We start from the raw sequence: 17,299 nt of genomic DNA on the forward strand, positions 1-17,299 counted from the left end.
TTTAAATGAAGGGTTAATATTTAAGGTAGGTCAACTTTTTTTTCTCTCCTGTCCTTGAGCTCATGGTCATGTGTTTTTTTTTGTGTGTTTTTTTCTCTCGATGTGAATGAAGGAAACGGCCATATTTAACGCTGTTGTATGCTGTTGTGTTTTAAAGAATGGAGCTGGCTCATACAAACCTTTTTTTTACATGTAGAGGTCTGGTCTGATCTATCCAAGTGTTTGTTTTTGTTTAGACAACATTCATTTAAACGCTTCACACACGTGTCGCTGCCTTGTCAACTCACCAAGGACGTGTCGTTTGTGAGCTTCTCTTTTGGGAGGCCTGGAAGGTGAAAATAAAAGTGTTTTGAAAGGTTAACTGTGTCCCAACATCATTGTGTGGAATGTACATTTCTGAAGGTACTTCCAATAGTTCCAATCCACATGTTGAAGGCATATTTTTTGACAGTTTACTTACAAATAACACACTGTTTTGTTATACAGTCTTACTTAAACAGTAAATTGTTGATCACATGAAAGTATATCACTAACGATTATGTAATATAACATATATAATATAACTGCTGCCGCATAATGAACATTTAAGATACTTTCATTTTGATTTCTAATGAAGTATTCATATACTGTGGTATTGCTACTCTACTTACTATACCAGACCCCTTATGTCTTAAGCTAACATTTTATGTGAAATTTGGCCAGATTTAATCTATAAAAAGAACGAAATTCCTGTTGGAACACCCCATGAAATAGTAGAATAAAATAGCGGTGTGATGTAGGATCTATCTTTGTTAAATTGCACTTTATTTACATTTACATTTACATTACATATTTATTTACAAACTTGTGAGTGATCAAATGATCGAAAGCCGAGTGATGCACTGTTTGAGCCTGTGGATTTGATGGGCCCCTGGGGGATCTTTGGCCCCAGGTCAGCTTCCTGTTCTGCCTGGTTGGTAATCCAGCCTGTTTGTGTCCACAACAAAACAACAAGGTAATGGTTTGGGACTTTTGGGACCCTCAAAATGAAAAAGAAGGCTATGCATATAGTGTAGTAAATACAAAGGTGGGAAGTAACAAGGTACAAATACTGTACAACAGTAGAAAATAAATAGCTGTACTTTCTAACAGTTTAGTGTTATTGTATTTAAGGGGGATTATTGATTATTGTTTTTTTTTTATGACTATTAAAATAACAGCTAATAGAAATGTGCTTCATAGGGATACTTTTTACTTTCTACTTTCATTTCAGAGCCTGTACTTTTTCACTTTTACTTGAGTAAAGAAGTTGGATCAGTACTTATAGTTTTACCAGAGTATTTTTGAACACGAGTACACATACCTGTACTTGAGTAGAGAACGTCTGTACCTTTGACATATTTGAGTAACAGTATGAAAGTATTAGCATCAAAATATACTTAGAGTATATTAATATAATTACTTAGAGTACCAAAAGTTAAAGTGCTCATTTGGCAGCTTTTTTCCCATTTCGGAATGTGATTGGATTTACTGGTGTGGCTAATTGTATTTTATTTTACACGTCTATAGTCTTAGTTATGTCAAAGTACAACACAAAGAGGAATGTACATTATAAGTATAACGAAGCATACAATTGAAATACTCACCTACACGTACGTAATACGATTAAAATGTATATTATTATATACAAAGTGGCATCACCGATTTTAGCTTCTGTTGAACGCAGCAGGTGTTTGCGTCCTTGAACGCGTCCTCGTTTCGTTTTCAAGAAACAGCCGGGGATTCTGGTGACGTCACGCAGGAAAGTACACAATTCTCACGGTGCTGCTGCCTTGACCCGAGAGGAAAACAACTGGACAGCACGCAGTTGTACCGAAAACACGGCCCATGACACTTTCATAGAAACCCGAAGTAAGTCTCAAGAGTCGCTTTGGCAACAGAAACATCCATTTAAACGTCACGTAACTGGCGTCGAAGCCTTCATTTCCTAATGCTAGCGAAATGGCGCCGTCTATTTTCCGGAATGTAAACGGGGCTGCCGTTGTTTTGGCTAATCTGATGTGCCTGTTAGCCATCCCTCCGCCAGTTAGCTAATATAGGCAACATAAACCAATAAATTGCCTTGGAAGTTGTGTTTTTTTCTCAGTTGCTATCTTCAGTCGAGCAAGACCACTTGTGCCGTAATCACCTCAAAACGTCACTTTGACGTCGGTGTTGTGCAATGTAATCTGACATTAGCGTTGGGCAGGTGTTCCAGGATGTAGTCTAGTCCCTCGGTTTGATTTATTTGGCAAGCTAGCTATGAATACAAACGTCGCAGTCGGTTCTGAGACCACTAAAATTGCCTTTCAAAGTAAAAAGTAGGGGATGTAATGATGACGTGACTCACAGACATGATTCACAGTCACATAAACGTCATTTCTACACTTCCAGCTCGCGTGACAACAATGGAGAAACCTCCCTTCAGGCAGAACCAGAACTGCGGAGCCTGGGAGCTGAAAGAGAGGCTGGGGATGGGCGGGTTTGCCCATGTTTACCTGTACCAGCATCATGTGAGTTCAGATCACCCAGACACTGCAGACATGTTACACCAAACACTGGCATCGTAAAACAACTAGTGTCATCATGTGATGCTATCACATAAGTAATGTTTAATGAAGACATGAGGGGCATAGATGGACACTAACTGATATTTCTGGGTGTGTTTTTTTGTGTGCACTGAGTATAAACGTGGGATTTCTGTTTGTTTACTGTTTTTGTAGGAAACAAATGAAAAACTAGCTGTGAAAATGTGCCGTCTGGAGCTCACACCAAGGAATAAGGACAGATGGAGCAGAGAAATCCAGATCATGAAAAAGTTTGACTTATTTTTATATACTTTCCTCCTGCAGTATATTTAAATGTTGGTTTGAAGACTTTATTAGATTAAACAGGGATGACCTGACCACAAATATTGTAATTATCTAAAGGCAGAGGTGTCAAAGTAAAAAGTACCCCTCCGAGGGACATTTCTACCGGCTTGATTATTCTGGGAATCGATAATTCCCTCAAATGCATTTAAAAACTAAAGTAACCACCCTGTTTTGGAAATGTGAGGAATAGAAAGTACACAAATGTGTGTTTTAAAATGTAAGGAGTAAAAGTAAAGTACAGACACCTGAAAATTCTACTTAAGTACAGACGTATTTGTACCTCATTACTTCCCATCTCTGTCTAAAGGAAACTGCAGTGTCAGTGGCTGCATCATTAAACAGTGACGAAGTATTGACTCCTTCCTCTGTCTCACTCAGGTTGAATCACATCAACGTTGTGACGGCCCGAGATGTCCCGGAGGAAATGTGGCACATAGCCTTAAATGATCTTCCCCTGTTGGCAATGGAGTACTGCTCCAGGGGAGACCTGAGGAAGGTGAGGCACTCCTGCAAAGGAAGCTTCGAATATATTCACATTAAGACAGCTATATATGAAAATGCATCTTCCACCCCCCTTCTGGTTTTTGGCTGTCCATTCACACTTAGAGAGACATTTTTTTTTGCACCTAATTTTGAGCTTTTTAACTGGAAAACTCTTTGAGTGGATGGATCAAAAAACACCCACCTCACATCTTAGTGTAGATGAAAAAAAAAGCTTTAGTGATGTATTTTCTTGAATACAACTCATTTACAATAATGATATTATCCACTCCCCCTCTATCAGCCTACTTTCTTTTTACCTGTTTTATTATCATTGCTTGTTATCTGGAATGTGAAAGCATCTCTCAGGCTGAGAAAGTGAAAGTGCACGTCAGGTCTGGTCAAAGCTTGGTCATGAAATCCAAGTGCACCGCGGAGGCTCTGTCCTGTTGGACTGCTGACGGCAGGAGAGGAGTTTAGCTGACTTCACTGACGGTCGTCACCAGAGCCGTCATGAGTCACGCTGCTCCACGTGTGCGTTATGCCTCTCTACTCCCATCAAACTTTGTGGTTCAGTCGGTTGTAAAGTTGCTGTTGCTCCTGCACTTCTCTGTGTACAATGACACAGCAAAAACAAAAATAATGTTAATGTTCATCTGGGTGTTTTTTATATGCATGAAATGAATAGAAAACTATGTGGACTAGTACAAAAGTAATCCCTTTCAGTCCCAGTGATCCACTAGACTTGTGTGGTGGTGTCTGTTGACCCTGCCATTTATTTTGACCGCATGTGACAGATGAGAAGGGGTTATTACATCGCACACACACCTCCTCTCTCTCCTCTGCTGTGTGTCTCTTTACCGGTGCACACCAGGGTGACGATGCCCATTCGCTGGTGATGCGGCACCTTCCTGCAGGTCTGCGAGGGGGTGTGGATGTGTTTATTTGTGCTCTGCAACATAACTGCTGACTGCTTGGATCTCACCAATGCTGCTCCCTCTCTGCATTCACTCAATAGTAATAGATGTCATCAAATGCGATGCTCCGTTAGGTGTCTTACAGGAACAGAAAAATATGTAAATAAGAACAACTAAATTGTGAGTTTGGGTTCTATTAAAAACTAATTACAAGAGAGCATGAGGAGACATTTAGGGCATTTAGCAGACGCTTTTATCCACAGCGACTTACAATACGTCTGTCTCCTCCAGACGTTGGCTGTGATGCACAAGTTTGTTTGAAGAAGAAGAGATGTAAGATGTTCTTATTGTTTAGGGTGTTTTGGTGTGGACGTATCCTCAACTTTTAAATGTACCGCGCTGTAGCTGTGGTCTTGAACACTAATCACAGCGCAGCATCACATACTAGATACACACAATCGTAGTATGTTGTTGTGAGGCTGATTTTCCATCCTTTCTATCATGTAGTGTACATTTTCTGCACATTTGTGTGGGTTACAGATGCTGAGCAAACCTGAAAACTGCTGCGGGTTGAAAGAGAGCGAAGTGCTTTCGTTACTCAACGATGTCGGTACGTCCAGCGTTTCTCTGTGTGCAGCCTGTTTGACTCTGAAGCATCTTCTTGAGAGCCTCGTCTTTCAGGGTAAACCACTGTGTTTTCTGCTTCAGGTTCTGGTATCCAGTATCTGCATGAAAACAAGATCATACACAGAGACCTTAAACCCGAGAACATAGTGCTGCAGGATATCAACGGAAAGGTGAACTGACACTTTGTGGTTTTTGTTCAGTTTTCATTTTATGTCTTGAAGAAAACCCTCTCATTATTATATGTCATTCTCCTGCAGCTGGTTCACAAAATCATTGACTTGGGCTACGCTAAAGACCTGGACCAGGGCAGTCTGTGTACCTCCTTCGTTGGCACACTTCAGTACCTGGTAAGCAAAACGTGGAATTCTTTCTTCCTCCTCAGATGCACCTAGCTTCATGTAATCCATGACTCTGCTACATTACATAGCTGCATCACCTTTTTCACTGCAGGCACCTGAGCTGTTTGAGAATAAACCGTACACTGTTACTGTGGATTACTGGAGCTTCGGCACCATGGTGTTCGAATGCAGTTGTGGTTTCCGTCCGTTCCTGCACAACCTTCAGCCCGTGCAGTGGTGAGTTGGCCTGACGGGCAAAACATCACAACGCTGTTTTTACCAGATAGATGAAAACATACTGACTGAAGTCGGCTCATAAAGAAAAAGACGTTTTTTGATTAACTGTCGGTTTGAAGCAGAGGTTTAGTGAAACCTGGCAAAGGTTGCTGAAAACAACCAAATGCTTCTCATATTTGCAGATTTGGCCGTTGACCAACACAGTCAGCAGTTGCAGCTTTCGGGTGATTTTACATGAATTCACCTACATTTCATGCAAAGAGGGCTAAAGTTATTGTTATCTGTTGATTTAAGGCTACATTGAAAACAGGCTAATAGCTAATTAGGTTTACTTTTAATGCTGCCTGTTTGCCCAAATTTTAACAAATATAGGTTTAACAAGAAAACAAAAACTAAGCTCCAGTGGCAACATTATATTTCCTTTGTACAACACCCAAATTAAGGGATCTGTATTTGATTTCCCTCCAGCTATAAATCATAATTTATTTCTTGTCAGTTGTTTTGATAACGGGATCGTCTCCATTTAGTCATCTGTGTGTGAGAGTGTTATTTGTAGAAGTTCTTGATATTAACAGGGTTTTTTAATTAAATACAAACTTGAGTAATATGACTTTAAAAAACTGAGGCGAGCAGCAGAATCAAGAAGGCCAGCAGGTGGAGCCAAACGACACAAAGTGCAAAAACAAGCTCATCATATCAACTATCTGGCCTGGCAACAGCAACTTAAACAACCCACTTTGCTTACCGTGTTGAACCAAACACGAGTGATGCAGCTGCTGTGTTGCTCAACGATCATTCCTGTCTTATTACAGCTCAAAACCTTTTTCTCACTCACAAAGCAAGTTTAACCAGATCTGGAGGTTCTACAAATGTTCAGTGTTTCCTGGGAATAACTGATAAATGCATCTCCCAGGTTTAAAGAACTCAAATTTAAAATGCTACTGCTACACTTGTCTGCTTTGTGTAGAAAATAAAAAGGGTCTGATTTTAAGATGGAACAAACCATCCATCGTTATCATCTTTTCTGCTCATCCACAGGGCCAGCAAAGTGAGGAATAAAGGTCCAAAAGACATCATGGCTGTGGAGGAACTGAATGGAGAAGTGAGGTTCTCCACACAACTGCCCTACCCGAACAACCTCAGCAGGTCAGGACCCCGTCTAAACCCAGATCACTTCAAATCCTCTTCAGTGGCTCCGTGTTCCAAGGTTTTTTTTTTTTTATATGGCTGTTATTATTTAGGGCGTTGTTGGAGCCGATGGAAGCTCTGCTGCAGCTGATGTTAAAGTGGGATCCTGTCCAGAGAGGAGGCAAAGTCAACCCCGACTCCAGGAGACCCATGTGCTTCGAAGTCCTGGAGCAGATCCTCAGTATGAAGGTGAGCAGCCGCCAGAGGTTTTTCTAAAAGTCTTTACGGCGTTTGCTTATTTCACATGTGTGTTTTTTCTTGTTTGGATTTGGTTTGTACCAGCTTGTTATTACCAGAACTGAGAATATCCGCTCAGCGCTCACAAATTTTTCCCTCCACTCACTCGAAACAGCTGCAGGTCGCTCCGCTCAAACTCGGTCCGCACTCTACTCAGCTTTCACCGCTCCACTGAAATCCCTCACTCCAAAAAGAGCAACTTGTAACGTTATTTCAGCTGTAGGCTAGCACCTCTTTTTTTTTTTGCACATTAAAAGCCTTTGTTGAGGTTTTCGGATGAGACGTTTGTCATCATATTTTTTTTTATATCACCCTAAACCTTTGTATTAAATCAACTTTAATTAATGTAACTTGTTGTTCCTGCTGCACCACCCGTTAATACAAAAGCATCCTTTGTGTGCAGACAGTTTTTTTAACCGCTGTGAAAATGATTATGAAAGGCTAAACAACAACAAATATGGTTCGTGGCAGAATACTTCAGGAGATAAAAACATATTGTGAATTTTCCCGAATTTATTCAATCTTATCTTCTTTTTTTCCTGATAAATGTTGACTTTTGGACTCTTGGATCTCAGGGTCGGGAACAATCCTCCAGTGGAATCAAATTCAACAAACAGCATACTAATCATTTTAGTGTAGCCTGATCTTTATCTGCAACCTTGCAGAAATATCAGTTAAAGCAGAACAAATAGAAACTCCTTTCATGGGTTTTGGCCTGAAGCACACCAAACGCTTCAGTGAGCGATGACAAATACTTTGTACCAAACCGATTTTCCTCCTGTGTCTCTCCAGGTCGTCCACATCCTGAACATGACCACAGCTCAGGTCCACTCCTTCCAGCTGACTCCGGAGGAAAGCCTCCACAGTCTGCAAAAGCGCATCGAGGCCGAGACCAAGATCGAGGTGGGGAACCAGGAGCTGCTGCAGGAGACGGGGGTGTCGCTGGACCCCAGGAAGCCCGCCGCACAGTGTGTCCTAGACGGCGTGGTACGTTCACTCTTGTGCAGCTTTGCTCAGTGTTTGCATTAGGGATCGACCGATATGGATTTTTTAGGGCCGATGCCGATTTTCTGATCATCAGTCTTGGCCGATGACCGATATTTGGAGCCGATATTACTTTTGCTCCCTCAATTTACATGTTAAAAATTACACTGATAACAAATGTTACGAGTCTAAATTTAAAAAGGAACATTTATTGAACTTAAAAAAGGTGAGGTAGAACAAGAACAAGTAGTAGATTAACAATATTTAACAAATATTAACAACAGGTGAGGTAGAACAAGTAAAGTGCTGAAAAAGTGTCAGCCAGTGCTGCAGGAGTCGTCTCGCTGAAATGCTGCCACACTGGATTGGTTTTCTGAGTCTCTGCCATTTCTTAAAAAAAAATAAACAAAAGCACATATCAGTGTCAATCTCTGGTGCAATCATCTTACATTCATATCACCCACATTATGTTTGCATCATATGAAAGGTGGATATGGTTAACTTTGCAAGGGAGGAAAGGCTTCCACATCTACAACACAGTCTTGATGCATTGCTTGCTGACATATTATGAAACAGATATAATCAGATCACTAAATGACTTTTATTTATATCATTTTAATAGTTTATGAAAACAATAAACCTGAAAGATAGCCATCAAAATAAAATGCTTGATTTGTCATTTAAGAATGCCATGTTTTTTTTTTTCCAAACAAAATAAAATGAGCATGTCTAAGGCTACTAGGCAACACCTAGTATGCAGAGACAACACACTAATAGGTCTGAACGACAATGCAACAAAAAAAAAGCTGCCAGCAACCTCAGAACATTAAGTAGCAGAGGAAAGTAACTTGATGTCATTAACAACAAACTGTTTCTGTTCTACACTGCACAACGTTAACATGGATTGTTAAAAGAATTTTCCCGTAAACGAATAAATTCACCCAAGGAGGAGATCAGAGACATGAGTAAAGTCGACGTCTGACTGTAATCTTGTACAAGAGGAGCAGTTACAATGCAACAACGTGTGAGGATGCTACAGAGGAATTGTTCAAATCACTGTTGTGACCTGAGTCTTTTAAAGGCACAGGAGATAACGCGTCATTGACAGAGAATCTTCATGTAGACCAAGACATCATGTGCACAAGGTCCCTGACAACAGTTAGGCATACCTAAGACATGAGGTTATTCATACCTAAGACAAGGTTATACAAAATTCTTAACAGTAGTCATCGTCACGTAGTCCTTGTCTGTGTAGTCATCACAAAATTCTTATAACATGGATACATATTCAACAAAGTATAAAAACATTCTCTCAAAGGTAAAGCTCTCCTTCAGTCAGCGCATATGGCTGTGAGACGTGTGTATTTTATTTTACGAAAATAGTTCCCGAAATATGTTTCTGAAAACATTTTAGGTGAGAAATAAGCTATGCAGTTGCTGAATCTGTCTTTATTTTAGATCGACAACGCTCAGTTTAAAAGCTTTTCGAGAGCTTGCGGGAGGAGGCGGCGTCTCTCGAAACTCGCCGCGACGACATTACACGGCTTCTTACAGAGACAATGAATGAAACGTCCCGCTCCGGTAAAGGTAAACTCAGGCAGGACGGCGTTTAGTGTCCCGGTGTGTCCGGGACTTCCACAACATGTACAAAGCAGTAACAGTGTTTATTACGGCCATGAATGATGACACGGTGTAAATGCAGCGGGTGCAGGTCGGATTTCTCTCTCACCCCGACTGCAGTACGTCCCGATCCCGATCACTCGCCAAACACCCCCTCCTTCCCGCCTACGCCGCAGCCTCAGCCAAAATCTCCCTCTGAACTCAGTAAAACACTTGAGAGCCCTATAGTTTCAAGCGAAACGGAGCATGTTTTTAACATTTAGTGTTTCCACTTTCAAAGCACAAGGCAACATTTCAGCTCAGCTAAACAGTTAAAGAAAGTTTAAAACTCACCGTTGTTTTGAAGACCATGCTCTCACTACTGCGGGGGAGGGGAATGTCCAGGCTCGTGTCAGCGCTACCAAGCAACACGCAGCTGACTGCGGCGCCTGACTGTAAATGCCGGGGAAAAACGATCGGCCAAAACAGCAGTCTGCATTTCTACGTTCAAAATATGTAAAAATCGGCCGATAGTATCGGTCAGCCGATAAATCGGTTGATCCCTAGTTTGCATGAAAGAAAGCATCATTTCAAACCATAAATGTTCTGTTAATGACTCCAGTTGGAGTTCATCAGGGCGTTTACTGGGGTTTGAGGGGTTTAAGACACCAATCATGCACTGGCGACTGTCGTTTCACTGTTGCTTACTGCTAATAAAGCAAAACGATGTAGTATCACCCATTGGAACCTCTAGGAAGTTGAAAATATGCATGTAAAAAACTAAAAACACGCTCCTCCTGCAGGTATCATGGTCCACACACACCCACATACATGCTGCATGTAATCAGTAATCAGGATATCTTGCAGGCTGTATAAGTGGTGCTTTTCTCCCTCGTGTCTCCGCGTAGAGAGGGTGGGACAGCTACATCGTCTACCTGTTTGACAAGAGCATCACCAAGTACTCGGGTCCCCTCAGTGCCAGACAGCTGCCCGACAAAGTCAACACTATAGGTGAGTGTCTAATAGCGGCTCTGCCGATCACGAGAGGATGAAGCAAACTCTTAAATGACTTTTGTCCGGCACCAAATCGTGCAGCTCTCATGGGTCTGGTTGTAACTCTGCAGTGCAAGAGGCCAAGACGCAGCTGCCCCTGGTGGTGCTGAAGAAGGTTTGGGGCGAGGCGGTGAGCTACATCTGCGGGCTGAAGGATGACTACAGCCGGCTTTTCCAAGGACAGAGGGCCGCTATGTGAGTCACATGACAGACTTCTGTGTTTTTCTCAACCCAGAAGTGTTGTAATAATCATGTAGGAGATGGAAACTTTCCCATGGCTTAATAAACTTGTGACAAAACCGATTACACCAGACCTTTTACAAGAAAAGATGATGACGCTCAATCGAGATGTGTAGAGCGCTTAGTTTGCTCTTTTAATCGGCCTCTCCAGGTTTCCCAACCGGGTTTGTTCCATCCTCCGTACAGCTTCATAATAGTTTACCTCCAGATTGCCTCACTAAGGTTATTTATTACTCGTCACCTGATAATCTGACTCCTGCGTCTCTGTTGGTGTATGAAGGGGAAGTAATGTAATCGTCCCTGAATTACCACAGCAAGCCTAGCCCGGCGAAAGCTTTCTGTTTTTTTCTTTTGCTTACTTTCCCTCCCAGTTCTGCTCGATGGGGCAACCAGCCACACCAGAAGGATGGCACCCAGGGAATTGAACCCAAGCCTCTATTATAATGCTTATGATGCTATTATAATTCTTCCCTCCAAACCTCCCTGACCCTGAACTGTCTCCCTCCTGCCCTCCAGGTTGAGCCTCCTGCGCTACAACACCAACCTGACCAGGTGTAAGAACAGCATGTTCGGCTTCTCTCAGCAGCTGAAGGCCAAACTGGACTTCTTCAAAAGCAGCATCCAGTACGACCTGGAGAAATACAGCGACCAGATGCACTACGGCATATGTGAGTGTTTCTCTGGCAGCTGATGGTTTGATACTTGACCCTTTAATGGAGAACATTTACACGTGGGAACATTTAAACGGCAGTGAGATGTTTGTCTCTGACGAGCTGTGTGTGTTTGTTTAAAGCCTCTGAAAAGATGCTGAAAGCCTGGCAGGAGAACGAGGAACGAGCTGCTGCTTTTGCACAGGTAATGCATGTTTTCAAAAATATAAAAAATGTAAAAAGCAACAAAACGTCTCAGTACAAATGTTTCTGGTGTTTTGACTCCTGGTTTGTCCTGCAGGTGGCTGAAGTGAGCCATTTGGACGATGAGATCATGGCGCTGCACTCGGAGATAGTGGAACTTCAGAGGAGCCCGTACGCTCGTCGCCAAGGAGACAAGATGGAGCAGCTGTGAGTGTTAATTATGGTCTGGCCTTAGCAGATGCCACACTACAATATGTCATCTACATGGTTTGTTGATTTGAAAGACAGAAGTGATGATATAGGTAAAGCCTGAAGTTCTTTTGTTATATTATAATAATAATAATAATAATAATAATAAGAAGAATGTGTACAGATGATTAGCCCAGCTAAATCATCTGCTTCTACATACTTTTCATCAAGCACCATTATTGGGTCAAAATAGCCTCTTTTACACATGAAATGTTTGATTTAGAAGGAACCAAAGCATCCTGGTCTACCACCTGGAACCTGAGACCAGGTACCAGGTTTATTGAGACTAATCCTCAAAACTGAACTAGTGTCGAGGCTACAGAGATACCATGTGGACGCCTTAAAGCTGTAGTGTCCAAAGAATGGGCAATATAAAATCGAATACGCAGATTGGCAAGAAATATCCTAAACGACCGCGTCCATCTTCATATGAGACTTCCCTCCAGACAGTCATGGAAGGTTTACAAGTCACGCTGCTTTCTCCAAATCTGGGAATTAACCACAGATAAACCGATTTGCACAGTTATTTATGATGTTTAGGCCACTGTCTATAATAAATGTTTAAAGGTGATTAATTCATTTAATTGCAGGGAAGACAAGGCGATTGAGCTCTACAAGCAGCTGAAGATGAAATGCAAAAGTAAGAGACGTCTTAATCAAAGTTATTCATTCAGAAATGTTACACGAGTGAAATGTTCCTCAAGTAGCAAAAAAAAAAAAGACATTTGTTGGCGTTGAAACGTGTGTTCAGTAGATAATCCGATGCTTTCCTCTCAGCACCCGAGCCCGATGTGAGCAGCGACAGCTCCGAGATGGTGAAGGCCATCATCCAGACCGTCCAGAACCAAGACAAGGTCCTCAAAGACCTGTACACCCACCTCAGGTCAGAGTCTGACACCCCTCAGACAGACCTTCAGTGTCTTTTTAAAACCCAGACGGCTCCAAATTCACTTTCCACTTCTTTTTGTCTCCTTCGTCACCATTATTAATACGTTGGCAGAGCCACAATATTAACGTCTGCCTGACTTCCTCCCACAGTAAGATTCTGATCAGCAAACAGAAGATCATTGACTTGTTCCCACGAATCGAGAAAACCCAGGAGAGCATCAAGGACGCCGACAACACGGTGATGCAGATGCAGATCAAGAGGCAACGAGAGTTCTGGCATTTATTGAAGATCGCCTGTGTAAGTGACATTTATCCCCTTTTTATGGACTTTAGTCGTACAGACGTACAGCGGTGTTCATGTTTATGTGTTTCAACGTCTCTCAATGAACTGATGAATGAAATCGACCGGCCTCGACAACGTTTATCACAACGATCTCTCTCCCCGTCTCCTCCAGGCTCAAAACTCCACACGAAGCTCAATGGCGGCGAGTCCCGAGTCCTCCAACCTGCTTCAGGTCTCTCAGTGGTCCCAGTCGGCCCAACCCGTCAGCTCCCCGCATCCCCTCACCTCCCTGCCTGGGCCCAACGACAGGTAAACCACCCGTTCATCGCTTCCCTCACAACCAGCTTGTGACTGGTGGTGCTCCGTTGATACCAGTAAAGGAAGGAAGGAATTACCACCCTTATTCATAATGATCTGTGTAAAATCTCCACATATTGATCACAGTATAATAATTGTTTGCTTAAATGTCCAGCCCCTCTGGAGTCAGTATTTAGTGGAAGTAGTAATGATTAGTTCTGGGTATCACAGATACAACACATGCTCATTGTTCTCCAGGACGTTTGCAGGAAGTGCTGTTTCATGTTAAACAAAACTAAAAACATCCTGCTATATACTAGATTAGTATGACGGCCGTCAACCAGCTTTAAATGTTTATAACTGCTCTGTTGTCTAGTTTATGCTGATGTGAAGAGTTGTTCATGTCAGAAAAGTGACTGATAATTAATATTTGTAAAATCAACTTGTGGATATTAAACTGCAAAGTTTGGTGAGGTGAGAATGAGCGTTTAATTTACGTACGCAGCCGTACGCAGCCGTAACAGCCGTACGGGGGTCAGTGTGTGTTCTCCCTACGGGCCATTTTTCTGTAGCTGCTAAAATAGGGAACCCATTGTACGAGTGATGCAGGTCTCGTGATTATGTATGTGTGTGTGTGTGTGTGTGTGTGTGTGCGCATGTGTGTGTGTGTGTCCAGTGATGCTGCCCCGCGCCTGCTGCAGGAGAACCAGAAGTACCTCAGTCAGCTGACCAGCCTGATGCAGGAGGCGGCTGGTGATCAGGCCAAAAGCATCGTGGTGAGTTCACTTGTCTCTAACTCGTCCTGGACCCTTTTTAATGTACCGAAAAAATTCACTTTGCATTTGGTGTGAACACCCCTTTAGATTGATTATAATAATAACTTTATTTATACTTTACTTTTTACAATTATTTATTAGAACAAAACAGCCAAACAAAACAGCAATATAACTAAAGTGGCCATGCCATTTAAACCCACCACAGCATTAATTATTAGCATTATTTACATATAGTTAAGATAAGAAAGCTCTTCTCGGATCAGTTATTAAAGATCGATGTTGTCATGTGACAGTTCACCAAAAAACGTCTTCTTCCAAGATACGAGTGCTTCTTTTTAGGACATAAATAGTATTTTCACAGATCTGGTTGCTTCTTTTTGTGTTTATGTTGAAACATTTAAAGATTTTAGTTTCGTTCTGGTTTATCGACTCTTAACCACTGGTGGTCTCCCTCTCTCAAGGACCAAGACTGGAGCTGGACCAAATACGAAACTTTGACAACAAAATTAAAGAAGAGGAACGCGTAAGCTTGTGGTCGCGTCCCTCCTCCCCGCCGGCGCTCCGAGTAACACTAAAGACTGAGCTGCTGACACCACAGTCAGATAAACGTTGTACTGGACTCGGATCTTCTCTTCTCACATTCGCTCCGTGGCGTCCACTCCCGCTGGATCAATATTCTAGTTTTTATATGAGAAAACAATGAAGCTGGGTCACTCTACTTTCTTTTTTCTCTCCTTTTGCTGCACAATAATACATGAAAACCATAAATATATCTGAGGATGTTCATCTTCACTGAGCAGACTGTAGCACCAGATTGGAGGTTTGACTGGGATTGATCACATGACGAGTGTTGGACAGAAACATGGGAACGAGTTCAACCGTGAGACATAAAGGGAAACGCAGGAAGTGGAGGGGGGATGGGGGCGGGGCAAAGAGGAAATTACAATCAAGCAAACAGCACTTTGATACTCCCACGTATCCTCTCTGTAAAGACACGAGACGTTTCCATGCTGCCAAAAAACTGTCGCAGAATTTACCGATTTACAGTTAAACTGTTGTTGTCGCTCATAATTAGTTTGATATATATTTGAATAAACACCGTCGGGGGTTTAGATCCTATGTATATGTAAATGATTTAAGTTTGTTTTTTTAATAAAGAGTTATGTATCATAGGCAGAAGTCTTTTGTCCTGATATAAAGTAACGGATGCGGTCGGCCATCTTGTTTATACAACGTCTAAACTTTTCATCTTGTCGCCTCATTTATGTTTTTGATTTCATGCTGCGTTCATGGATTTCAGGTGATTCAGTCAAGTTTCAATCCAGATTTTTTCCAGCTGTGTTGATTTTAGCCTGGATTACGTGTTTGAAGTCGAGCTGAAACGAAAAAAAGCCTTTTAACCCTTTTAATTCACATAGCGGTCATATTGATCACACATTTAATAATGAGCCAAAAAAAATCTATTTATTCAAAACCCAACATTGTTTTCTTCCTGGAAAACAAAATAAACGTGCTTACATCAGCTGGTCCCAACCAATGATATCATGACGTCCATCCGTCAACCAATCAGAGTCGAGCTCATCTTGTACAGAAGGTAGATGACGTTCTTCCTGATTGTCTGAAATCAAAGTTTGCTCTTTGTTTGATGATGCATTGTCGTAGGAACGCTCGGCGTGGAGGCGGATGGCTTTTTCTACAATTCGGTTTATTATTTTGTGTATAAAATGTCATGGTATTTCCTGTATGCTCAGATAAACAGTGTGAAACCTCAAGATGTACAACTTCCTGTTACATAAAACATGGAAATCATTACATTGGAGAAGCTGCAACCAGGAAGTGTTCTTTTTGAATTTTGATTGAAAAATCACTGGAGCAATCAATCAGTCAATCAGAGTTAAGAATCGATCGACGATGACAAACGTCTATGACATGAACGTTCTACATTTCCATAAAACGTTGCGGTGCCGTCTGAGTCTCCAGCCGTCGATCAGTCGGATCAATGTGAGCGATCGGAAACCAGGATGGTTCAATGTGCTGCAGAGAGAAGTTTACCCTCCAAGTTGTATTTATGAAGTCGAAGTGAAAAGGATGAAGATGATTTGTTTTTGTATTTAAGTCACATGATTCATCACTTTTCTTTCCTTGTTCGTTTCCATCGACGGTTTAAATGTGTCTCTGAATGTTTAAGTTCTGGATATGTCCTGTAAAAACATCAAATGTTTCGCCTGGTAATGAAATAAAATGACTTTGGCATGATTCTGCTCACTTTGTTCTTTGAGGCCAGATTATAATAATAAAAATAATAATGATAATAATGATAATCATTTACATGCAGTTCAGATATTTATGTTCTATCACTGGTTGATGCCTCAACTTTTCCTCTCACTCCATATTCAAGTCCAAATACTTGGACAGCTGTATTTCCTTCCAATTAGCAAATGTTAGCATTGAAGTCATTTTGTGGGATTAAAACTCAGATTTTATTTTTAATTTGACACCTTTACTTTACAGTTTCAGATATTAATACTAAATATTGAAAAACTAAAGTTCTGTTATTAGTTTTGTAGGTTAAGCCATCATACATACGTGTGTGTGTGTATATATACATACATATTACATATATATATATATATATACTGGATATCATCACTTCTTATCCTTATTATGATCCAGTAGTATAAGATATACATGATTCAGGAACGGTCCATTCTGCATTATGTGTCCTTTTACTTTTGGTACTTTTAAGTGTATTTTGACACTAATACTTCCTGTAACCTACACTGTAACCGTGTATTTCTACTCCGTGGTATTACTTCTTTTACTCTTCAAAAAGGTCTAAATACTTGCTGCTCAGACAGAAGACCGTTTATCTTCTCTCTCTGAAATAAAATGTATAAAGAGAGCAGCAACTTTCTGCACTACGTGTTATTAAAGAAGTCAAACATTGAATGTTTCTCAAATTGTGTAATAATGGAAGACAAAGTAGGGTTTTGGTCCGTCGTCATGTGATCGGAGCAGAAGCTGGAAACAAAGGAGATAATGTGTTTCACCAGTGAGTCATTATCCTCCTTTCTTCTCGACCACCTTTAAGTGTTTTCTGGTTCAGCTGAGGACGAACACGTGGCAACGATTTGTTCTCAGCACGAAGTTATGTTACTGAA

General features: G+C 41.4%; 1 protein-coding gene across 1 annotated transcript; it reads left to right on the plus strand.

Moving 5' to 3' along the window:
* The first annotated feature begins 1,769 nt into the window (after window positions 1–1,769).
* LOC311032772 (inhibitor of nuclear factor kappa-B kinase subunit alpha-like) lies at window positions 1,770–16,394 on the plus strand. Its single transcript, XM_084039788.1, has 22 exons — window positions 1,770–1,890; window positions 2,413–2,531; window positions 2,742–2,836; window positions 3,270–3,387; window positions 4,829–4,898; window positions 4,997–5,085; window positions 5,173–5,262; window positions 5,366–5,490; window positions 6,529–6,636; window positions 6,732–6,867; window positions 7,708–7,902; window positions 10,407–10,509; window positions 10,623–10,746; window positions 11,308–11,459; window positions 11,585–11,646; window positions 11,743–11,852; window positions 12,485–12,534; window positions 12,672–12,777; window positions 12,933–13,080; window positions 13,238–13,374; window positions 14,039–14,138; window positions 14,600–16,394. The coding sequence occupies exons 2-22, from the start codon at window positions 2,427–2,429 to the stop codon at window positions 14,663–14,665; spliced, it is 2,289 nt and encodes a 762-aa protein (XP_083895914.1). The 5' UTR covers window positions 1,770–1,890; window positions 2,413–2,426; the 3' UTR covers window positions 14,666–16,394.
* The last annotated feature ends 905 nt before the right edge of the window (window positions 16,395–17,299 follow it).

Source organism: Eutrigla gurnardus (assembly GCF_963514095.1).
Source record: "Eutrigla gurnardus genome assembly, chromosome: 22".
NCBI lineage: Eukaryota > Metazoa > Chordata > Actinopteri > Perciformes > Triglidae > Eutrigla > Eutrigla gurnardus.